The sequence below is a fragment of the Leptodactylus fuscus genome, chromosome 5 (assembly GCF_031893055.1).
Source record: "Leptodactylus fuscus isolate aLepFus1 chromosome 5, aLepFus1.hap2, whole genome shotgun sequence".
Lineage (NCBI taxonomy): Eukaryota > Metazoa > Chordata > Amphibia > Anura > Leptodactylidae > Leptodactylus > Leptodactylus fuscus.
This window is the reverse complement of record NC_134269.1, coordinates 16793486-16818447: the sequence shown is the minus strand read 5'-3', so window position 1 is coordinate 16818447 and position 24962 is coordinate 16793486. Positions and strand designations below refer to the sequence as shown.

Genomic DNA, 24962 nt, shown 5'->3' with positions numbered 1-24962 from the left:
ATTCTACAGAGACATACTGGAAGGAAAAAAAAAAGTACATTGTGAGCCCTATATGGGGCTCACAATCTACAAAAAAAACCCAGAAAAACAAAACACTGTGTTACTTACCTCTCTCCGGCTCCTTTGCGTCCTGCACTGAATCTTGGAGAAGGAGGTTACAGTAGTCTATGGGAGATGATAAAGGCATTGACTAGAATTTTTGTAGACTTCAATGTAAGGAATAAGCAAATACAACAGATGTTTTTGAGGTGTTAAGCTTGGTTCACACGGGGGGATTTTGGACCAGATTTTGAGGTGGTGGCCGCCTCAGAATCCGGTCAAAAAAGCGGATAACTGCGACTGGATGCCAGTGCAGTACATACAGTGCACCGGCATCCAGTATCGGCATTATGCTCCAGATTAGGCCCAAATGAATGGACCTAGTCAGGAGGGAGTGTCTGACCCGAAGAAAGGCGAGCCGCAAAAGCTGCAAGTGATTTGAATTCAAAGGAGTCCAATGAATTCAATGGGAGGCAGTTTTTTGAGCCACATTCTGATGCAGATTCCGCAACAAAATACGTCCCAAAAAAACCCTTCTGAACTCGGCTTTAATGGCACAGAGTTGTAAGAGTTAAGATGTGCGGCTTGGAAAAAAGGGCAGAGTCAAAGATCACCCCAAGACATTGAAACTGAGAGATTGGTGAGAGTGCGGAGCCATGAAATGTGGTCGATATATATACAGTAGCTCATGGTCGTAATGAGGATAATTCTGATTGGTTTGGCTGGTATTTCTTTTGTATCTTCCGTGTTAGGTGCACTCTTATTACACCCAGCATGCTACATTTGGAGAGTGAAGAAACCATCGTCATAGATGGACACCACACGGCTTTTCAGGGTGATATTGAAATTCAAGACCTCTCGAGGAAAACCTTGGTAAAGCAGAAAGTCTCCCTAACTTTTGGCAACCTTTTACTGGCTATCGCTAAAGTCAAGGTAAAATGATGGCACAACACAACCAGCAAAATCCATCACACCATCTATCATTGATCTGACCCTTTGTGGAGTATTGGATATCTTCTATTCTTTGCCATTTCAGATTCCTTCTGAAGATTTTGTTAGCCAACCCAAACCCAAAGAATATGTCTACGTGAGGCTGAGGTCTTATGTGTGTAATACAGAAAAAATGGTCCTTCTGAGCCATCAAAGTGGATATATCTTCATCCAAACTGACAAGACCATCTACACCCCGGGGTCAAAAGGTAATAGCATTGACTGTTTGGGGTTATGGCCTTGCTGTACAGTTTCCTGAAAGCTATATTGATATATACTGGTTTTAGTCGAGGGTCCTATCCACCGTACGCAGTTGTATAACTTACCATCTCTGTCTTCTTTGCACAGTTCTCTTCCGTATCTTTTCGATGGACTACAAGATGTCTCCATTGAATAAAACTCTGATCATTGAGTTTCTGGTAAGACAATTCTTATGTAGGTTACACTTGTGAACACAAATTTTACTGAGAAATCAAATCCAAGAAATTATCAATACTCTACACATGTAGGGATGGGCGAACTTTTCAATATGTGCTTGTGAATTCAGACGGTATAAGCCAACTTCATGAGGACACATTTGGTTTTTTTTAGGTGCTCATGCAGATCTCCATTGGTTTTCCAATAACAGTTGATCCATAGAAAAAGGCAAAGACCTACTATATTTTAGTCCATTTTGGGGACCACAGGGCTCCATCAAAAACTATGAGTCCGTGAAAATTACAGATTGCACATGGAGGCCATGGACTTGAATATCAGATCAACCATAGACAACACACGATCCAAAAGTAGCAAGATGGAGAGAGGTCTCTGGTTATCACAGAAGTAACACGTCCACAAAAAATATGGATGTGTGAATAAGGCCTTAGTAATGTCAAAGTGACAGCAACAAATATGGCTATGGGCAGCCATTGGTTAACCACTTAGCAACACATGACATAATAGGATGTCCTAAATCTGGTCCTACTATTACACAGTGGGTGGGTGTTAGCTGTGACTGACAGCTGGCACCCTGCTCCATTACTCTCAATCATCACCTCTCCTGGGCTCCATTGTGATCTCAGAGTATACTTTTGGTTTGTGGGTATTAAACCCCCAAATTTTGGTTCAATCATACTACAAATTTTTGGAAAATTCAAAACAAACCCAGCTCATTTTTAATCAGTTCCCTCATCTCTTTATACCACCAGCCAGAGCTTTGTCTCCAGACTCATGCCACTACCCCCATAGACCTATTTTAACATATATGCCTACTTGCCTATTTATGCTGTTTTCCCTCCATGCACAAATTGTTTTTAAAAACATGCTACTCTAATAAAGAAGTCTTTTATGAAGATGAGCCTTGATGTGGGTGAGTGCCCTTCCAATTTTTCTACAATTGTTCTATTTTAACATATAACCAAGTATATGGGGCCATAAAAAAAATCAGTAAATGTGCTATACATTAAAACATGAACATCAAACTGACTAGCCACATGGTTTTGTCCATGTAGTCTTATGATGTTCCTGGTTCCGTCATACAGCCAGCAATTTGTCGGTAGACTAGACCTTTTTTTATGTAATTTTTTTTTCTGTTTCGAGTACCAAAAATTGCCCATACATAACTGCCATAGAGGATCTGCATAAAACTGCCATGCTGTTATCTTATAACAATAATGCTATAGTGTCCAAATCACATTGCCATTAAGAGCCCATACATACCATAAAGAACCCTAAGAGTGTCATACACTATGTATTATAGATAGGTTCCTAGGGGCCCTAAGCATATTCTACACTATGTTTTATAGATAGGTTCCTAGGAGCCCTGACAGTGTTCTACACTATGTTTTATAGATAGGTTCCTAGGATTCCTGACAGTATTCTACACTATGCATTATAGATAGGTTCCTAGGAGCCCTGACAGTATTCTACAGTATGTTTATAGATAGGTTCCTAGGAATCCTGAGAGTATTCTACACTATGTTTTATAGATAGGTTCCTAGGAGCCCTGACAGTATTCTACACTATGTTTTATAGATAGGTTCCTAGGAGCCCTGACAGTATTCTACACTATGTTTTATAGATAGGTTCCTAGGAGCCCTGACAGTGTTCTACACTATGTTTTATAGATAGGTTCCTAGGATTCCTGACAGTATTCTACACTATGCATTATAGATAGGTTCCTAGGAGCCCTGACAGTATTCTACAGTATGTTTATAGATAGGTTCCTAGGAATCCTGAGAGTATTCTACACTATGTTTTATAGATAGGTTCCTAGGAGCCCTGACAGTATTCTACACTATGTTTTATAGATAGGTTCCTAGGAGCCCTGACAGTATTCTACACTATGTTTTATAGATAGGTTCCTAGGAGCCCTCAGAGTGTTCTACACTATGTTTTATAGATAGGTTCCTAGGAGCCCTGACAGTGTCATACACTATATTTTATAGATAGGTTCCTAGGAGCCCTGACAGTGTCATACACTATATTTTATAGATAGGTTCCTTGGAGCCCTAAGAGTATTCTACACTATGTTTTATAGCTAGGTTCCTAGGAGCCCTGACAGTATTCTACACTATGTTTTATAGATAGGTTCCTAGGAGCCCTGACAGTGTTCTACACTATGTTTTATAGATAGGTTCCTAGGGACCCTAAGAGTATTCTACGCCATGTTTTATAGATAGGTTCCTAGGAGCCATAAGAGTGTTCTACACTATACTTTATAGATGGGTTCCTAGGAGCCCTGACAGTGTCATACACTATATTTTATAGATAGGTTCCTAGGAGCCCTAAGAGTATTCCACACTATGTTTTATATATACGTACCTAGGAGCCCTGACAGTGTTCTACACTATGTTTGAAGTCAATCTAAGGTGTTGTTCGTACATAACTTGCTCAAATTGAAACAAATCTTAGACCTGAACCCAAAACAAAATGAATTCTAAGAGGTTTGCCCATCTCTACTCAGGACGCTTTGATCCCATTGTCATTACCTCTAGTCTAGTGTTCTGTTTCACTCCAGTCCAAAAGTACAACAGGATATTCTAAGTTGTCACCTAATTTACGAGTCAGATGTTTCCAGATATGACGTCACCCCCATGACATTGGTGGCTTCATCTTCATTCTCTTTTCTCTGTACAGACCCCTGAGAATAAGATTGTTAAGAGAGATACAGCCTTACCTGATGGAAACTCTGGTATCACTTCCTTATCCTACAGATTGCCAGATCTAGTCAGGTAAATATTACACGTCATACTCAGATATATTATCTGGCTATTTGATATGTTACAGATCACATTAGGGAATCCTCTCAACAACCTTATTTAACTTGGACGAGAAGGGAATGGGAACAATGTGGTAGTGGATTTGTCAATGCAATGAGAACCCATGATGCTAATTGAAGGGTTTGACCATTTTCTCTCTACTCTTAACCGACATCTACAATATACAAGGTGAATATATGGAACCTATAAATATGACCGTTGTTACTGTGATACGTATTCACAAGGAGGTCCCTTCCATAACATGGCTACTAATGGAGCACACTAGGGTTGAGCGATCGGGATCGAGAAAGATCGGATCGCGATTGGTGATCGAGCAAATTTCACGATCGCGATCGGTTGGAAAAAGATCGAAAATCGAATTTTGAAATCTCAAGATCGGCTCAACCCTACTGTATATATAATATACAATTAGGGTTGAGCGATTGGGATCGGCTGATAAATGATCGGACATCGAATTTTAAAATCGATCCTGAAATCTCAAGATCGGCTCAACCCTAGAGCGCACACATCATGTCACCCAGTCTCCTCCATTCAAACACATTGTACTTGATCTCACTTCCCAATGGTGCAAGCACATGGCAAGTCATTGTGACTGAATGGGAAAAAGAAATGTTATTTATGGCCAATACTTATCATAAGCCATAAATATCTGATTGGTGATGGGCTGAATAGTGGCCCCCGCACCCATCTACTGCTTAGGGCCACTTCCAACACCACTTCTGCAGTTTATACTTCAGGCCACTACACAGGGGCTATCTGCTTATGGTTTCATTCAGTGTATAGTACAGGCATCTGATGTTCCCCTGAACAGCTGATCTGTGGAGGGGTCACCTCTTGGCCCCCACAATCATATATTTATAGCCTACCCTTTGGATAGGCTATAAAAGGAAAAAAAAATCACGGCCAATCTATTTATTATTGTTTATTTATATAGCACCATTAATTCCATGGTGCTTTACATTTGGGGATTTAAAGGGGATGTCCAGAAACATATGTCTTCTAATTTCTAGTATATTATTACCAGAATCACCCCCTTTGTTCTGCTTCTGTTGTGTGATCACTAGAAGTGATCCCTGTGACATCATGAATACCTCTGATCCAGCACCTCCTGGCTGGTGTCAGTAATCCCATGGTGCGGGCTCACCTAGCTCTGCCTTCCTCCACCCTCTCCCGTGTGTTCATGTCCCCGATCTCTGCTCTTCCTGTATTGGCTCTATATACTGTACTATACATAGTCACATACAGTGCCTTTATACAGAGTGCCATGCAGCTCAGATATAAATATAACATGTCCTTCTTACAGTATATAGGTATTGCCATTGAGTGCATAAATGAATAGCGCCATACTGGGCTTGTATACTATAATACCATTGTATTGTATCCCTGCAGTTTGGGTGCATGGACCATATCAGCAAAATTTGAAACCACACCCCGGCAAACTTATACCGCAAACTTTGAGGTGAAAGAATATGGTAAGTGAGTATTGCAGGGATCGGGGTGTCGCACAATATGTATCTGATCACTGTATACCAATTCTATGGGGTATCTGTACACCTTGCTCACATGTGGTCATACAAAGCTTCCCCTCCCCCTTACAACTCACCTGTCAGGCTACACAGGCGTGAAGAGACCTTGTACACTCACATCCATACGGATAGCGCCACCACTCACCTCTTATTATAGGCGGGGGGTCAATGTACCTAAACCAAGTAATGGCTAACAGAAGGGGAACAAGTCTAAGTGATATTTACTCTCTACAGAATTGTGGGGACATTTAGAGACAAAGACCATCGTACATTATAGATTTAATATACACAAAGTCCAGGGCTTAGCAATAACAGATATAATAACAGATATAGACAGTGTGAGATAATGTGCAGCCCTACATATCTATGTATCTATATATTCCATCACTGTATCATGTATACGACATGCTGGTAATAGGGGATCACTTTAATGTTGGGTCTTTTGGTGTTTCTAATCATTTCTACTTGGTTTCCTTACAGTTTTACCCTCATTTGAGATTCAGCTGATTCCCGAGCAGAAATATTTTTATATTGATGATCACGATTTTGCTGTGGACATTAAAGCGAGGTAAGAACAAGATCGGTGTGAATGGAAGATGAGTGTCGGGTCACATTGTATTACATGTATAAAAAAAATCACAAAAGAGAATCAGGATCTTAGTTTCATCCATCACCAGTTCTTAGATCCTATAAGACGACATTCACATCTGCATCAGAGGTTCCAGTCATCCAAAAACAGCACCTCTATACTGAAACCTATCAGACCTATTAAAGTCAATGGGTCCTTCAGTATCCAGTATACGTTAAAGTCCCCATAAATTGTCCCCATACAGGATAATGTCCCCATATAGTGTCCCCCGTTGTGTAATGACAGTACTTATTATTCTGTTCCTCGGCTCTTGGTGCACTGCTGTGACGTCACGTGCACCTGCCATAGGAGGGACCAGGAAGCAGAGAGGTAAGTACTGTATTAATACTTACCTTACGATTCCTACAGCATGTAGGCTACAGACTTAGTGTGTCTTGCGGCCTACATGTCAAAAAAGTGGTAGAGCAGGAAGCCTTTTGCTTCCTACCCTAACGGCAACCGGACTGGGGCCAGTCTCCTCTTCTCCAAGGTTCAATGATCCAGTTATTTCAAGAACCGGATTGGCAGAACTGAGGAGAAGCAGCTGCGGCCACCGCTGCTGAAACGTCCTAGTGGTCAGGGACATATCCACAGGAGAGGACGGTATCATACCATTGGATGTTTTTGATCATCTGGTTTCTGTGGTTTTCTCTTCAAATTCAGGTTCTTGCATGGGAAGCCTGTAAATGGCATAGCATTTGTAGTATTTGGGGTCAAGAAAGGTGATGCAAGGATCAGTCTACAAGACACCCTGAGACGGATTAAGGTAAGGAATTATATTTTCTAATTAACCCTTTCAGGACTGAGCATCACTGAGGCACCAATGCTCGGGCCGTATTTTGCACTTTGGTACGCATTGCTTTATGCAGAAATATCTTTTTAATGGCTTTGCATATCCCAACTATGTTTACCATGTTTTTTTCAGGACACATAAAGGTTAATATAATAAGTAGTGATTTTTTTTTTTTTTTTTTCCCCTAGAAGTGGAACAATATTATACGTTTTATATACCTAAAACAACAAAGTTTTTATATAAACTATTGCACATAAACATATTAAAATTAGATTTCCTAGTTCTTCTGATCACAGGGGTTACACATTTATATAGATTCCAACTAAAAATTAAGTTTATATCCTGCACGGTTTCTTTTCTGTACCCCTTGTCCATGTGTAAGTGAACCAGTAGTTTAGTATAGTAGATGGCTGTAAACTGCTGGTGTTATCTCTAGCTAGGCTCCCTGCTGACAGAGGGGGCCCCAGGTTAGAAGGTGCAGGAGGGGTTGTCAGGAGGAGCCTTGTCTTCATCGCCATATCCTGTCTATTAGATTATAGATGGAGAAGGACGAGCTGTGATGAGGAGAGAAGATCTTGTGAAGAGACTTAGAAATGCGGATGAGATGTTACAGTATACCTTATATATGTCAGTCACTATTACCACTGACATAGGTAAGTACTGTAAGGTGGAAGAAACCTGGATGTGCTTAAGATATCATGTCGGCATTAGTAGATATGTGCTGTAAACAGTATATACATTTCTATGTAATGCGTATCTAAGAAATACATCAGTCTACGTCCTTGCCCTTGACAATGCACTAATGTCGGTCAGTAGGGGATTTTCTTAGATTTAAGAAATAAAAGAAATATTCTATGTGAGAGAATCCTATACCGACCTGAGTGCCTGTCTGACCCCAGTATAAGGAAAGAGCAAAATATGGCTAGCATCCCATCCATTTTTATGCTTTTTCAGTTTCCATTATTTTCCATTGTCTACTCCAGGGGTGCATACACTTTTTCAGCGTGTGAGCTACTTTATTAGCTGACCAAGGCAAAGGAATTACTAGGGCGGGGCCGGGCGGGCATATGGGTGGGACCGGGCGGACTTGCAGGTGGGGTCGGGCGTGTCTGTGGGCGGGGCCAGACATATGGGCAGGGCCGGGCGGATCGTGAGCGCAGAAGACAGCGCTCTCAGCCTGCACTGTGAACAAGCAGGCACCGGGGATCCCTGCATCCCGCGATCGACCCATACGTCCTTTGCGATCTACCAGTAGATCGTGATCGACGTATTGGGCACCCCTGGTCTACTCTATATAAAATGGGGGAAGTATCACTAGGAAATGGCATATAGCAGTGATGCCCAACCTTTTTCGGCCTGGGGACCATATACATTTCCTACATGCGTGTCACGGGCCGCTTCACTGCAAAAATACAAAAAAGAAAGAAAAATAGAGCAGGTACCATTTTTATTAGAAACGCGTTGTACTTACCGCAAATTCTTTAGTAATTAGTGGGATGTTTGACATAGTTTTCCCGAATCCAATTTCTGAATGTCCCGTAGAGACACCAAGTCGGAGTACTGAATTAAGATGTTCGTCCGTGAGGCGATTACGTAAGACGGGTTTTGCCCGTTTCATCACTGAAAACATTTGTTCACACACATAAGTACTTGTAAATATCGTGATCACCCTTAACGCTTGTTTTCGGAGATTTGGAAAAGTTTCTGAAGGCAACACGATGTAGAAATCAATTATCTACATCGCTCGAAATTTGGCTAGATGACCTCTGTTTGTTGTTGTTTGTCTTGTTTGTGTTCCGTGTTGTCACTTATATAGGTAGGTCTTGTCGACCAGTTGTCGCCTAATGCTTAGGATAGAACCGGCAAGCAGGAAGGAACAGGGGGGAAACGGGGGGGGGGGGGGTCAGCTTAGGGCTCAATGTTTACTGTGCCCTCCCCCCAGGGTTCATCATCAGCTACTGAGGAATTGCTTCTCTAGCAATTCCCTGACACCAGCCCCTCAGATAAATAGGGTAGGGTCACCTGAAAAAAAAAATCTCTGCTTCAATATACAAATGAGCACTTTGGAGCAATGAGGGTGTTGCTACTCATCTCTTTGGAGCAATGAGGGTGTTGACCCGAATTTTATATAGAAATTATTTCATAGAGTTTTTTCATAAATAACACCCATAAGCCATGCGTGTGTCATACATGATGCGATATTCTATAGATATACAGCAGAGTCCTACATTACTATTTGTGCTCACCACATGGATTCCTCTCATCCTCTTAGGCAGTGAAATTGCAGAAAGTGAACTGGAAGATATTCCGATTGTGAGGTCGCCATTTAATGTTCTGTTTACCAAAACCTCCAAATATTTCAAGCCTGGGATGCCCTATGACCTTACAGTAGGTGACCTTTGTTGACATATATTAAGGTACAAGTAAGCCATATAATAATAAGTACAAGCTACAGTTACATGTGTCTAGTGATCCACCAGCTCATACCTCACCAAAACATCAAAGATCGTCCAAGCGACTCTGTAGAATAAGGATAACTTTGTGTTTTTGCTCGCTAGTTATAGATATAAGTTATTATAGCTCCAAGTTGCCTTTTTTTTCAAAGGTATTTGTGACAAACCCTGATGGTTCTCCTGCGGGTGGGATCCCAGTGGTGGCTGAACCAGGAGGTATAAAGGGGACAACAGGATCGGAGGGGACGGCCAGGCTGACACTGATCCCTGGAGCAAATGCAAATGTCCTTCCAATTACTGTGAGTATCTGAGCTAATTACTATATCCTGTGTGTATCAGACACATCAATTAAAATGACTTAATTAAAATCATCCAATAGCAAAAATAGAATCAGAGTAGATGAAAGTGTTCACTTGTTACACAATATACTCCAGTAACACCCATTCCAATGACTGTCCATGCTGTATAACCACGGACCTGGCACATGGATGATATCATTGTCCTATCAGTGCCTTGACAGACCCATTACTTTACTTAAGTGAACCCTGGCCCAAAACAGACAGGAATGCTAATACATTTTCTTGTGTATGGGGCCATAGAATATAATGGGTCAGTGTGTGTGAAGAGGTAAACTATTTTGTGTTGTGTTTCCATGTGATTTCTTCTTTGTAACCTTAGTGGTGGTACATAAGACCCCAGATCTGGTAATATCTCTGTGTGAATGTTCTATTACTGCTTCTTATTTCTTTCTTTCCTCATTAGGCTGGCCACCTAATGCTCTATTTTCCTACTATTTCTTGTCTTACCATCTGGGAACCATATACTAACACTAAGGAACTGTTCACATTAACATGGATTTATAAAGTGTTTTTGCATATTTACCTGCATGAGTGGAGTTGCACTGGGTGTGTCTCCCCTGATCTTATAAGAGGCAAGTCTGCAGCAACTCCAGGGTTTTATAGGGAAAACTGCAGAGTATTATGGGAAATGTCTAAGGTATAAAATGATTCCAATTCCCAGAAAGCTGGGTATGTATGTGTTGGTGAAGTTCACATGATGAATTGTTTGTGAGACTACAGCAGCCTGAGGTACAAGGTGTTTGTTGTATGCATTATGGAAATTTTCTGAAGAATTATTTTTTTTGTTAAAACTGGACTTCCTGAAATAAACTCCTTGGATTCTTTTCATCAATCAAGGTCCGATTGTTTTTTTGAAAAATCCCATGCTTCACATATGGTGTCAGAAGTGGGATGATTTTTGGAGTATTGCTGTAAGTACTCAAGCCTAAAGAAACAAGGGAGTTATGTACAAGACACGTTCCTGGCGTATTAATGCAAAGCCGCCAACTAAGTCTGCAAAGCGAACTGTTGCAAGGAAACTGGTGAATATGGAAAGTCAAGGTGTCAGACAGAGAGCACTGCTAGAGGAGGATGCAGAAGTGCAAGGAGCCACAGCTGCTCCATTAACTCCAAGTGTTGCTGAGCCTTCTGAAAAGACTTTACCAGAGAGCATTGCTGACCTTATGAAATGGTTAACTGTGCAGCAGATCAATGCAGAAAAAAGGCAAATGGAGGAAGCCAGGAGAAATTGCGAGGAATTGCGACGTCAGGATGAACGCTGGAGGGAGCTGTTTCAAACCCTGAGACCGCCTGTTGCTTGGAAAGACCCTCGCATGACTAAACTTTCTCCAGAAGATGATATTGAAGCATATTTAACCACATTTGAAAGAATTGCACATACCTGTCAGTGGCCTAAGGAACAGTGGGTGGTAAGACTAGCGCCATATCTTACTGGACAAGCCCAACTGGCATATAGCCACATGAACATGAATGATGCAAATAACTATGACTTGGTTAAAGAGACTATTCTAAGGCGATATGACATCAGTGAGGAAACCTATAGACAGAGGTTCAGAGAACTCAAGTACAGCTACACTGATGGTCCAAGGGAAGTCTTTACTCGCCTGCAAGACTTATACATGAAATGGATGAAACCAGACAACAAGACGACTGAGCAGATTAGTGAAGCGATCATACTTGAACAGTTTCTACAAATTCTTCCAGCTGATGTTCTTGCTTGGGTTAAAAAACATCGGCCCAAAAATGCTGACAAAGCTATTTCTTTGGCAGAGGACTTTATCCTAGCAAAGAGAGACTTAAGCAGGTCTGCAACTGGCCCAGCCAAACCATTCAGAACTTTCTCTGGAGGGAGAGGTCAAGAAGCCAGAAGTCCATTACAAACTGTCACCAGTGAAAAAATGTGCTATATTTGCCAAGAAAAGGGACACATAGCTAAATTTTGCCCCAGAAAAAGCACTAAAGGCACAAAGTCTGGATTGTTTTTTGCTAGCAGTGACTTCATGCTGCCAATCCAAGTTAATGGACAGAACGTGGATGCTTTGCTTGATTCTGGCAGTAAACTAAGCTTGGTAAAGGAGAACCTAATAACTCAGAAGATGGACTCTCCCAAAGTGCCAATTACTTGTGTTCATGGAGATACAAAAAAATACTCCACATCAAATATTGACCTGCAGTTGGATGAAAAATGTTTTACTATGCCAGTAGTTGTTGTTCCAGAACTACAAGTCCCAGTGATCCTTGGAAGAACCACACCCGGATTCAAAGATTTGCTAATGGGGAAAAGCCAGCTGTCTGCTGTGACTACCAGAGCTAAAGCAAAGGCACACAAGAGAGGTGAGACTTTGGAGGACATTTTCCCATTCCATGAGGACATCATGGAGCCGCCATCATCAAAGCCTCTGAGAGTTCCAGGACAGCAGGATGTCTCTAGGAGAAGAGTTTCCCTGGATGGCAAGTATAAAAATGCTGACTTGTGGGACACTGATATTACATTTGAACAAAAACAGGACATTGACTTATATGCTTTGTATGAACACGGTTTAACTAACAGTAAAGTGGTTGCAGAAAGTGGTAAGCAGCTTGTTACACCCTATTATCTGGTGGAAAACAATATTTTATATAGAGTGTGTAGTCACCCAAAAACAGGAGAACAAGTGCAACAGTTAGTTGTGCCAAAAAAGTTTAGACCAGAAATTTTGAAATTAGCGCATGATATTCCTGTTGCTGGACATTTGGGTTATAAAAGAACTTTGGCCAGAGTACTCTATCGGTTCTATTGGCCTGGAGTTTATGATGAGATCACTACTTACTGTCGTAGTTGCCCAATATGTCAGTACACTGCTTCAGCTCCTCCCAAAGCAGAGCTTATACCCTTACCAATAATTGATGAACCATTTAATACTGTGGGTATGGATATTATCGGTCCACTAGAAAGAAGTTCCAAAGGTAACCGTTTTATTCTTACAATTGTTGATTACTGTACCAAGTATCCTGAAGCCATACCTATGCGCACAGTTACTGCTAAAAGAGTTGCAGAGGAAATTTTGAAGGTGTTTAGCAGGGTTGGATTACCTAAGCAAATCCTTACTGATCAGGGGAGTAACTTTACATCTTCCTTTCTGTTAGAAGTTTATAAGCTTCTTGGTATACAGCCTCTCAGGACTACCCCTTATCATCCACAAACTGATGGGTTGACTGAACGGTATAACCAAACCTTGAAAAACATGCTTAGGAAATTTGCACATAATGATCCAAAACTGTGGGACAAATGGTTGCCCTTTCTATTATTTGCCTATCGTGAGGTTCCACAAGAGTCTACAGGGTTTAGTCCTTTTGAATTGTTATATGGGAGACGACCCAGGGGACTCTTGGATGTTATTAAAGAGGTATGGGAAGGTAAAGATGGTCATCAGAAAAATGTGGTAGAACATGTATTGGAAATGAGAGAAAGATTAATGAAATTGATTAAGGTAGCTCATGATAATGTCCACAAGGCAAAAGTTTACCAAAAGAAATGGTATGATCAACATGCCAAAAATAAATCGATTAACGTTGGGGATAAGGTTCTTCTCTTACTTCCCAGCAGTGAGAATAAGTTGTTGGCCAGATGGCAAGGGCCATATAAAGTGGTTAGACAAACAGGTCCTGTTGACTTTGAAATTGAAACCCCAGATAAAAAACAAAAAAATAAGGTTTACCATGTAAATTTATTAAAACGTTGGATTGAACCAGAGGTTGGTCCTAAAGATAACACTACGTGTACTATTGTAGCAGAGTCTTCACAAGATGTGTCTGAAGAAATTTATGATTTGTTGAAACATTGTGCTCACTGGTCAGAGGTAACATGGAATCCAAAGTTATCTAAAGAGCAACATTGTGACTTGAGGAAGATTATAGGGTCCAGTTCACATATTTTTGGAAGTAAGCCTGGCCGTGTATCGTTAGTTTCTCATACAATAAATACTGGAGATCATCCACCTATCAGACAGAGACCTTATCGTATACCTGAAAAATTAAAGGGTAAGGCTGAAAATGAGGTTCAGGAAATGCTTAAATTGGGCGTTATTGAACCCTCTAAAAGTCCTTGGTCATCACCTGTAGTGATGGTTGGGAAAAAAGATGGGACAATAAGATTTTGCATAGATTTTCGTAAAATTAATGCTATATCTAGTTTTGACAATTACCCAATGCCACGTATTGATGAGCTCATAGATAGATTGGGGTGTGCAGAATATATTTCTACCCTAGATTTATGTAAGGGCTATTGGCAAATTCCACTTGATGAGAAATCAAAAGAAAAAACTGCCTTTGTGATGCCTAATGGTTTGTATCAGTTCAGAAACATGCCATTTGGTCTTCATGGTGCTCCAGCCACGTTTCAAAGAGCCATGGACTTACTCTTGAAGGATCATACGGAGTACAGTGCTGCTTATTTAGATGATGTGGTAATCTTTAGCAAATCATGGGAAGAGCACTTGTATCACTTGGAAAAGGTGATAACTGAAATTGGGAAAGCAGGATTTACAATTAATCCACGTAAATGTGCTTTGGGATTCCAAGAAACAAAGTACCTTGGGTTTATTGTGGGTAGTGGTAAAGTAAGGCCAGAGATATCCAAAGTACAAGCCATTCAATCTGCGACTATTCCAGCCACAAAGAAAGAGGTCAGATCCTTTTTAGGTCTTGTTGGCTATTATAGACGTTTTATTCCAAACTTTGCTACTATCGTTGCTCCCTTAACCGACCTAACTAAAAAGAACAGTAGAGAGGACGTGATATGGACAAGAGAATGTGATTTAGCTTTTGAACAAATAAAAGAAATTTTGTGTAAAGAACCAGTCTTACAAAGCCCAAACTTTGACAAACCATTTATTGTACAGACGGATGCATCTGAGGTGGGACTTGGGGCAGTCCTGAGTCAAGAGATTAATGGTGAGGAACACCCTATTCTTTATCTAAGTAGGAAACTTTTTCCCCGTGAACAAAAGTATTCTACAATCGAGAAGGAAGGGCTGGCGATAAAGTGGGCATTGGAGGCATTACGCTATTATTTATTAGGAAGAGAGTTTACTTTAGTGACGGATCATCATCCCCTCACTTGGATTCATACCATGAAGGACAAAAATGCCAGAATAACTAGATGGTATTTAGCATTACAGCCATTTAAATTTGAGATACAACATCGGTCAGGGTCCAAGCACCAAAATGCCGATCATTTGTCCAGGTATGGTGCTGAAGTGAAAGCTGTCTGAAGAAGGACAAGCTTCTTCTTAAGGGGGGAGGAATGTGAAGAGGTAAACTATTTTGTGTTGTGTTTCCATGTGATTTCTTCTTTGTAACCTTAGTGGTGGTACATAAGACCCCAGATCTGGTAATATCTCTGTGTGAATGTTCTATTACTGCTTCTTATTTCTTTCTTTCCTCATTAGGCTGGCCACCTAATGCTCTATTTTCCTACTATTTCTTGTCTTACCATCTGGGAACCATATACTAACACTAAGGAACTGTTCACATTAACATGGATTTATAAAGTGTTTTTGCATATTTACCTGCATGAGTGGAGTTGCACTGGGTGTGTCTCCCCTGATCTTATAAGAGGCAAGTCTGCAGCAACTCCAGGGTTTTATAGGGAAAACTGCAGAGTATTATGGGAAATGTCTAAGGTATAAAATGATTCCAATTCCCAGAAAGCTGGGTATGTATGTGTTGGTGAAGTTCACATGATGAATTGTTTGTGAGACTACAGCAGCCTGAGGTACAAGGTGTTTGTTGTATGCATTATGGAAATTTTCTGAAGAATTATTTTTTTTGTTAAAACTGGACTTCCTGAAATAAACTCCTTGGATTCTTTTCATCAATCAAGGTCCGATTGTTTTTTTGAAAAATCCCATGCTTCACAGTGTGCTAGTCGTGAAAACATGGCTATACACTGATATGAGAGACGTGCATGAAGCCTTACACTTTTTTTGAGGAAAGATAGTCTTATGTTTCTACAAAATGGCTTTAGGTGGGCAGTTTTGCCCAAATTGGCTTCTATATCTGCTTTGTATGTTCTCTTGTACTAGGAGAATGTATTGTGCATTGTATAATGTGTATTGCACAATTTATTGTATATGCTGGTGACTTCTTACACTTTATGTAGTATCACTGTCACCTTTGCAGCTCAGTCTTCGCACCTACTTCAGTGTTACTTTCTGGACAAAGTGCAGGTGGATCTCTATTGTGCCCATCAGTCTTTTGTATCCTTGGTACAGCCTCTACAAGCCTTGCAGTCACATCAGCCTTGAAATAACTCATAAAAAAGTGACTTTCCTGTGCTTATAGCTGAGCGAACCTCTGAGAATTTGTTTCGGGTTCATCTTCAGATGTTTTCATTCAAAGATTTATTTCAGATCTAATAAGTTTGTCACGAATCAGAGTTTAAATTGGCTTGAAACATGGCGTATGACACAGTCAGGGCTCCTAGGACTTTCTCTATAAAACATAGTGTATGACCCTGTCAGGGCTCCTAGGACTTTCTTTATAAAACATAGTGTATGACACTGTCAGGGCTCCTAGGACTTTCTCTATAAAACATGGCATATGACACTGTCAGGGCTCCTAGGACTTTCTCTATAAAACATGGCATATGACACTGTCAGGGCTCCTAGGACTTTCTCTATAAAACATAGTGTATGACACTGTCAGGGCTCCTAGGACTTTCTCTATAAAACATGGCGTATGACACTGTCAGGGCTCCTAGGACTTTCTCTATAAAACATAGTGTATGACACTGTCAGGGCTCCTAGGACATTATGTAGAAAACATAGTGTATGACACTGTTAGGGCTCCTAGGACTTTCCATAGAAAACATGGTGTATGACACTGTCTGGACTCCCAGGACTCTAAAATTTAAGAGCCTTGACAGTGTCACACATTAGAATTCTAGGCTATTTATAGCTCTCTAACACAGCCAAAGTAATGTCAAAGTGAAAGTGACATGTATGTCAATGGGAAAATGGATGGAAGGCAGTGGTAGCAAAAGTTGAGTTTTTCCTTACCTTACGCTGTATTTATACAAAAAATAGCCTGTTTGAGACTTGCAAGTTCATCATGGAAATGTTATTTTAAAGAAAAATGTGTGACATGCCTGGCCGAAAAGTGATGAATAGGGTTGAGCGATCGTGATCGGAATTCCGAACACGATCTTTTTAGGTGGGATCGAGATCGGTGATCTTTTCCCACAATGCTTTGCTTAGCCTTCACACTGAGTATACGCTGTATACTCAGTGTGAAGGCTCCGCTGCAGGTCCATAGGAATGAATGGAAGAAGCTGACACACAGCCTTAACCCCCTGCATGCCGGCTGCCTCCATTCATTCTAATGGGAGACTAAACTAAACATCTGTAGTAGCTACTTACCTCCAGAGATGGATGCTCCGGTGCCCGGTGTTCTCTTTCTGCCTCTTGCTGCAGCTCCACGCTGGTCTTCTCGCTGCTCTGCCTCCTTAGTGTTTAAAGAGCTAGGAAGGTGGGGCTTGTGGCTTCGGAGAGTGTGGGCGAGTATGGGGCGGGGAGACGTGATGTGATGCCACACTCTCCTAACCCGCCCACACTCTCCTAACCTGGCAGGGAGGGGGCAGTGAAGGGAGAAGAAGACTGCAGCTGGACCGACAGTGAGGCGAAGAACAGCGGACCAGCCATCTCTGGAGGTAAGTGGACACCAGGGGGGACTAAGTAGCCAGAGGATTAAAAAAAAATCCTCTGGCTACTTAGTGATTCATACACAGCGTGGATTCTAACAATTCTTAGATTCCATGCTGTATAGTGAATAGGATTGTTTTTAAAATTCGATCTCCAATTAATAAAAAAAAATCCCATTGACTTGCATTGGGATCGGAATTGGGATCGAGATCGGGTTCGAATGAAAAATGATCGGAAATCGGATTTTAAAATTGATCCTGAAAAGTCAAGATCGGCTCAACCCTAGTGATGGAGAAGCCACTTAAACAGAAAAAAAAGCCAAAAATGATTCCTTTATAGGAGCAGAAGCCCGCACTAACCTGGTATTAGAAGCAATGGTGTTTTCTTATCTTGTAGTTATTATGCCAAACAGCTTGGGACTAGCAAGTGGCAACAAATTTGAAGAAAAATGTTTCCCAGACTGTCGGCATGTATGAATTGACTCTTAGTTAAAGGGAGAATTGGCTTTATTTTTTTGAAAAATTATCCCTTTATAGGAGCAGGTGCCGCAACAGTAACATAACATTGCAGGTGGAGGAAGGACAATTGCAGAATTTCAAGAAAAAATTGTGCCATCCTGTTAGTGTGCCTGCCCTTCTTGCCAGTTGAAAAGTGAAGAATGTGCAAGATCCTTCCTTCCTCTTCTTTTTATGAATATTATTTTTTTTTTCATCTGGTGCCTCAATATATTCTGTATTCTGCTGATCTTCTGATTCCAGGTGAGGACATCACATCCTGCGCTCCCGCCTGCTCGACAAGCAACTGCATCAATGAAGGCCAATGCTCATCAGTCCGGTGGAAATTACCTGCACATCGGTATCACTGCCGCACAAGTAAAACCCGGAGACAGACTTGCTGTAGATTTCAATATTCGTAACACCAACATGGCTGCTCAGAACCAGATAAAATACATCACCTACCTGGTAAGCAGCTTCTACATTTATCTCTCCAATAGAACTTTTGTTCCATTAAAGGCTTAATCTCAGGAATATCTATGGGTAGATACTGTAGATATTTCCACCAGGGAGAAGCTTATGGGGTCTGATACTATTTGCAGGGCTGGCGTTAGGGGGGGGGGGGGGTGTGTTAAACTTGGCAATTGCCGTCAGTGGGTGATGTGACAGTATTTAGTCCTGGTATAGCGGTCAGTGGGTGATGTGACAGTATTTAGTCCTGGCATAGCGGTCAACGGGTGATGTGACAGTATTTAGTCCTTGTATAGCGGTCAGCGGGTGATGTGACAGTATTTAGTCCTGATATAGCGGTAAGTGGGTGATGTGACAGTATTTAGTCCTGGTATAGCGGTCAGTGGGTGATGTGACAGTATTTAGTCCTGGTATAGCGGTCAGCGGGTGATGTGACAGTATTTAGTCCCGTATAGCGGTCAGTGGGTGATGTGACAGTATTTAGTCCTGGTATAGCGGTCAGTGGGTGATTAGACAGTATTTAGTCCTGGTATAGCGGTCAGTGGCTGATGTGACAGTATTTAATCCTGGTATAGCGGTCAGCGGGTGATTAGACAGTATTTAGTCCCGTATAGCGGTCAGTGGGTGATGTGGCAGTATTTAGTCCTGGAATAGCGGTCAGTGGGTGATGTGACAGTATTTAGTCCTGGTATAGCGGTCAGCGGGTGATGTGACAGTATTTAGTCCTGGTATAGTGCTCAGTGGGTGATGTGACAGTATTTAGTCCTAGTTTAGCAGTCAGTGGGTGATGTGACAGTATTTAGTCCTTGCATAGCGGTCAACGGGTGACATGACAGTATTTAGTCCTGGTATAGCGGTCAGCGGGGGATGTGACAGTATTTAGTCCTGGTATAGCGGTCAGCAGGTGATGTGACAGTATTTAGTTCTGGTATAGCGGTCAGCGGGTGATGTGACAGTATTTAGTCCTGGTATAGCGGTCAGCGGGTGATGTGACAGTATTTAGTCCTGGTATAGCGGTCAGCGGGTGATGTGACAGTATTTAGTCCTGGTATAGCGGTCAGCGGGTGATGTGACAGTATTTAGTCCTGGTATAGCGGTCAGCGGGGGATGTGACAGTATTTAGTCCTGGTATAGCGGTCAGCAGGTGATGTGACAGTATTTAGTCCTGGTATAGCGGTCAGCGGGTGATGTGACAGTATTTAGTCCTGGTATAGCGGTCAGTGTGTGATGTGACAGTATTTAGTCCTGGTATAGCGGTCAGTGGGTGATGTGACAGTATTAGTCCTGGTATAGCGGTCAGTGGGTGATGTGACAGTATTTAGTCCTGGTATAACGGTCAGTTGGTGACGTGACAGTATTTAGTCCTGGTATAGCGGTCAGTGGGTGACGTGACAGTATTTAGTCCTGGTATAACGGTCAGTTGGTGACATGACAGTATTTAGTCCTGGTATAGCGGTCAGCGGGGGATGTGACAGTATTTAGTCCTGGTATAGCGGTCAGCAGGTGATGTGACAGTATTTAGTCCTGGTATAGCGGTCAGCGGGGGATGTGACAGTATTTAGTCCTGGTATAGCGGTCAGCGGGGGATGTGACAGTATTTAGTCCTGGTATAGCGGTCAGCAGGTGATGTGACAGTATTTAGTCCTGGTATAGCGGTCAGCAGGTGATGTGACAGTATTTAGTCCTGGTATAGCGGTCAGCGGGGGATGTGACAGTATTTAGTCCTGGTATAACGGTCAGTTGGTGACATGACAGTATTTAGTCCTGGTATAGCGGTCAGCGGGGGATGTGACAGTATTTAGTCCTGGTATAGCGGTCAGCAGGTGATGTGACAGTATTTAGTCCTGGTATAGCGGTCAGCGGGGGATGTGACAGTATTTAGTCCTGGTATAGCGGTCAGCGGGGGATGTGACAGTATTTAGTCCTGGTATAGCGGTCAGCAGGTGATGTGACAGTATTTAGTCCTGGTATAGCGGTCAGCAGGTGATGTGACAGTATTTAGTTCTGGTATAGCGGTCAGCGGGTGATGTGACAGTATTTAGTCCTGGTATAGCGGTCAGCGGGTGATGTGACAGTATTTAGTCCTGGTATAGTGGTCAGCGGGTGATGTGACAGTATTTAGTCCTGGTATAGCGGTCAGCGGGGGATGTGACAGTATTTAGTCCTGGTATAGCGGTCAGCAGGTGATGTGACAGTATTTAGTCCTGGTATAGCGGTCAGCGGGTGATGTGACAGTATTTAGTCCTGGTATAGCGGTCAGTGTGTGATGTGACAGTATTTAGTCCTGGTATAGCGGTCAGTGGGTGATGTGACAGTATTAGTCCTGGTATAGCGGTCAGTGGGTGATGTGACAGTATTTAGTCCTGGTATAACGGTCAGTTGGTGACGTGACAGTATTTAGTCCTGGTATAGCGGTCAGTGGGTGACGTGACAGTATTTAGTCCTGGTATAACGGTCAGTTGGTGACATGACAGTATTTAGTCCTGGTATAGCGGTCAGCGGGGGATGTGACAGTATTTAGTCCTGGTATAGCGGTCAGCAGGTGATGTGACAGTATTTAGTCCTGGTATAGCGGTCAGCGGGGGATGTGACAGTATTTAGTCCTGGTATAGCGGTCAGCGGGGGATGTGACAGTATTTAGTCCTGGTATAGCGGTCAGCAGGTGATGTGACAGTATTTAGTCCTGGTATAGCGGTCAGCAGGTGATGTGACAGTATTTAGTCCTGGTATAGCGGTCAGCGGGTGATGTGACAGTATTTAGTCCTGGTATAGCGGTCAGTTGGTGACGTGACAGTATTTAGTCCTGGTATAACGGTCAGTTGGTGACGTGACAGTATTTAGTCCTGGTATAGCAGTCCTATTTGATAACTTTATGTATATAAATATTTTTTAGTGTGGGGAAGAGCATGTGCCTTGTTGCTTTTGCACCTGATCTTTAGGGTTAATTCTCACGTAGTTTTTTGGTCCAGATTTTGACGTGGGAAGCTGCAGCAGAATCCGGACCAAAATGCACCTGTTGCGGATTCCGGCTTCCGACAGTCGCAGCTTCCCACTCTGGATTAGGCCCAAATGAATGGGTCTAATCTGGATGGATTGTCTTGACACGGCCACCACGGCTGTTTCCACCACAGAATCCGCGGCTAGATAGGGCAGGTCGATTCTTTTTTCCACAAGCGATAAAATACCGCTTGCGAAAAATGGAAATGACCAGCTCCCATTAAATTCAATGAAAGGCGTTTTTTTTTACCCGGATTTTGATGCAGATTCTGCATCAAAATGCGGCCCAAAAAACTATGTGTGAACTAGACCTAAAAGATAAGGCACAGAAGTGACTAGTTTGTCTAGGCAAAAAAAAACCTTACATATTTACAAACAACCACTTAATACATTGAATTAACAGAATGTGACTATGTTGTCTGTACAATTGGGGCCCCGCTTTTAGTTTTGTCCAGGGCTCCATTTTGTCTAAAACCAGCCCTGACTATACAGTATCCTAATGGTGTGAGTATACAGGCAGAACTATGGTAGCGTTATGATGACATGGCTGATGTTACTACCGTAGTTGACTTTCTATCTATTGTTTTCATCCTTGTAGATCATGAACAAGGGCAGGATACTGAAAGTGGAAAGACAATATTGGCCGCAGGGTCAGACTTCGGTTACCATATCTCTCCCCATCACAGAAGAATTCGCCCCATCCTTCCGTATAGTTGGATATTACATTGTCGGAGATGAGATTGTCTCTGATTCTATCTGGGTGGAAGTAACGGACACATGCCTGGGAATGGTGAGGACTCTTATCTGGAATATAGAAAGTGTTGTCCATGTCCTCTTATAATTTACTATGAAGAATCAAATATCGGGCACTCATGTACTGTAAAGAGATTCTGGAGTACAAAGTCCTAAGCTCAAGACAAGTGACAAATACACTTCAAGAGAACAGCAGAGGATAAACCAGACAATTCACATCCCAAATGTAACAAAACTCACTCTAAGGATCCTTACACGTGGCCGATGTGAGGCTCAGAACAATCCCCGATCAATGATCTAGTGAGTGTAATGGGCATTTACACGGCCCCATGTCAACTGTATATTAGAATAAGCAATTGGGAATACAACTGTTTGGATCATTGGTCTATTATCAGTTACATTAGGTCAGGAGATCAACCTGTGTCCACACAGAGATGCCAAGCCTCATGCATCATTCATGTCACATAAGGGATCAGCCAGTGAATGAGCGTCTCCTGGTTTATTGAACGATCAAAGTCTTGTTTCAATGGACCAAAAACAGACTGACTGAATGTTGTTGGGAACAGCCTGTTTACTAGGCTCATAAAGGGTTTTTCCCATCATGATTCTAAGTCTACCCACTAGGACAAAATCTACAGGAACAGTCAAGTAGGAATGCTCTGCGCTGTTTCTGTATCTACCTTGGGGTATATGGGAGTTGTGGACACAGTATAGTAGAGCGAGCTGTACTCTTTCCCTAACTTTGACAGTTACAGAATCGGTGTAGCTCACTGTAGTACTGTTTCCACACCTCCTATTGACCTCACTTAGAAGAGCCGCCTTCAACTATTTTTGTAACTGGTGAAGGACCAATGTATTCCTGTCCCATGTCTGGCTGAGATGGGAATATCCCTTTACCTGACACTGATACAGTAACTTCCTGCACCAGGAGATCTTATCCCACAACACAATACAAACCATTGAGTTGATGTTTTGTGCCGCACTGATAACCTCTGATGTATATAGTTTTATTGGAAAAACAACAACTAACTAGGGTTGAGCCGATCTTGAAATTTCAGGATCGTTTTTAAAATCCAATTTCCGATCATTTTCCATTCGAACCCGATCCCAATGCAAGTCATTGGGATTTTTTTGATAATCGAAGATCGGATTTTAAAATTGATACTATTCACTACACAGCATGGAGTCCAAAAATTGTTTCAATTTTTGGACTCCACGCTGTGTAGTGATTAGAAAAAAAAATTCCCCCTGGTGTCCGCTTATCTGCACAGATCCGCTGCCACTCCCAGTTCTTCTTGGTCCGGTCCGGTCTTGGTCTCTCCTTCACAGGCCTTCAGAGCGCCGCCACCTCCCTAGGCTAGTGTTAGAGATGATGGGAGTAAGCGGGGCTTGTTGTGGCTTAGGAGAGTGTGGGCAGGGAGGCATGAGTGCATCACTCCCGTCTCCCCTCCCAGTACCCGCCCACACTCTCCTAAGCCACAAGCCCTGCCTTCTTCCAGCATCTCTATAATACTAGACTTGGGAGGCGGGGAGGGGGGGTGCAGGGTGCTCTGAAGGCATGTGAAGGAGAGGACCAGACCAGCAGAGGGCAGCGGCAGCAGTTCTGTGCGGGAAAGTTGAGCAAAGTTCACGAGTAGATGGATACTACTGTACATTGACTTTTCTAGTAGATAGACAAGTCAATGTAAAGTAGTATCTATCTACTCGCGAACTTGCCTTGTCGACCTCACAGCAGCGCGGTACACAGTGATTTACCGCAGCCTGCCACTCTTCTGCTTCATCCCTGTTTTACCGTATATTCAGCTGAGTATATGGTAAAACAGGCACAAAGCAGAAGAGTGACAGGCTGTGGTAAATCCATAGGAATGAATGGACGCAGCAGGCACGCAGGGAGTTAAGCGGCCGGCCACTTCCATTCATTCCTATGGGTGCTAAGCTTCTCCCACAATGATTGGCCAGTGTTCAAGCATTGTGGGAAATAACCTCTGATCTCGATCCCGCCCGAAAAGATCGGGATCGGAATTCCGATCATGATCGTGAAATTTACTCGATCGCCGATCAGAATCCGAACATTTCCAATCCCGATCGCTCAACCCTACAACTAACATGATGGATCCCTAAAATATTACAAATATCAAAGAATGGTCCATTCCATAGATCTAGTTTATATACAGTAGATATACATGATACAAAAAATAAATATATATACATATAATGTGAAAAATAATTACAAACAAGCTCATTGTGAATCACTTTATCAGGAAATGAATTCACACTTGGCATCATAGAGATCACATAGCGCATGTGCCACAAGTGATCCCCTGACCATACATAGTATCATGAGCGGTCCCTGCGCATGCACCACTCATGGTGACGCACACCAGCATTAAAAGAGTCAAACAGCATTTCTATCAGACAAAGGACATATATATGGTGACTGGTGTCTAAATAGTCGAAGTGTGAATGTGACACAAACTCAGGCGCATGCGCAGTAAAGACGGCATACAAAAGACTGAT

At 42.2% G+C, this 24962-nt stretch overlaps 1 protein-coding gene across 1 annotated transcript in view; it reads left to right on the top strand.

The window, feature by feature from the left end:
• Positions 1–24962, top strand: part of LOC142204433 (A.superbus venom factor 1-like) — an 83239-nt gene that overhangs the window by 28205 nt on the left and 30072 nt on the right. The window contains exons 2-13 of the mRNA XM_075275745.1: positions 792–972; positions 1076–1238; positions 1378–1448; positions 4147–4241; positions 5679–5761; positions 6296–6383; positions 7107–7209; positions 7769–7889; positions 9509–9624; positions 9842–9988; positions 18489–18692; positions 22291–22482. Of these exons, the coding sequence (XP_075131846.1) occupies positions 792–972; positions 1076–1238; positions 1378–1448; positions 4147–4241; positions 5679–5761; positions 6296–6383; positions 7107–7209; positions 7769–7889; positions 9509–9624; positions 9842–9988; positions 18489–18692; positions 22291–22482 (1564 nt within the window). The remainder of the gene's footprint in view (positions 1–791; positions 973–1075; positions 1239–1377; positions 1449–4146; positions 4242–5678; positions 5762–6295; positions 6384–7106; positions 7210–7768; positions 7890–9508; positions 9625–9841; positions 9989–18488; positions 18693–22290; positions 22483–24962) is intronic.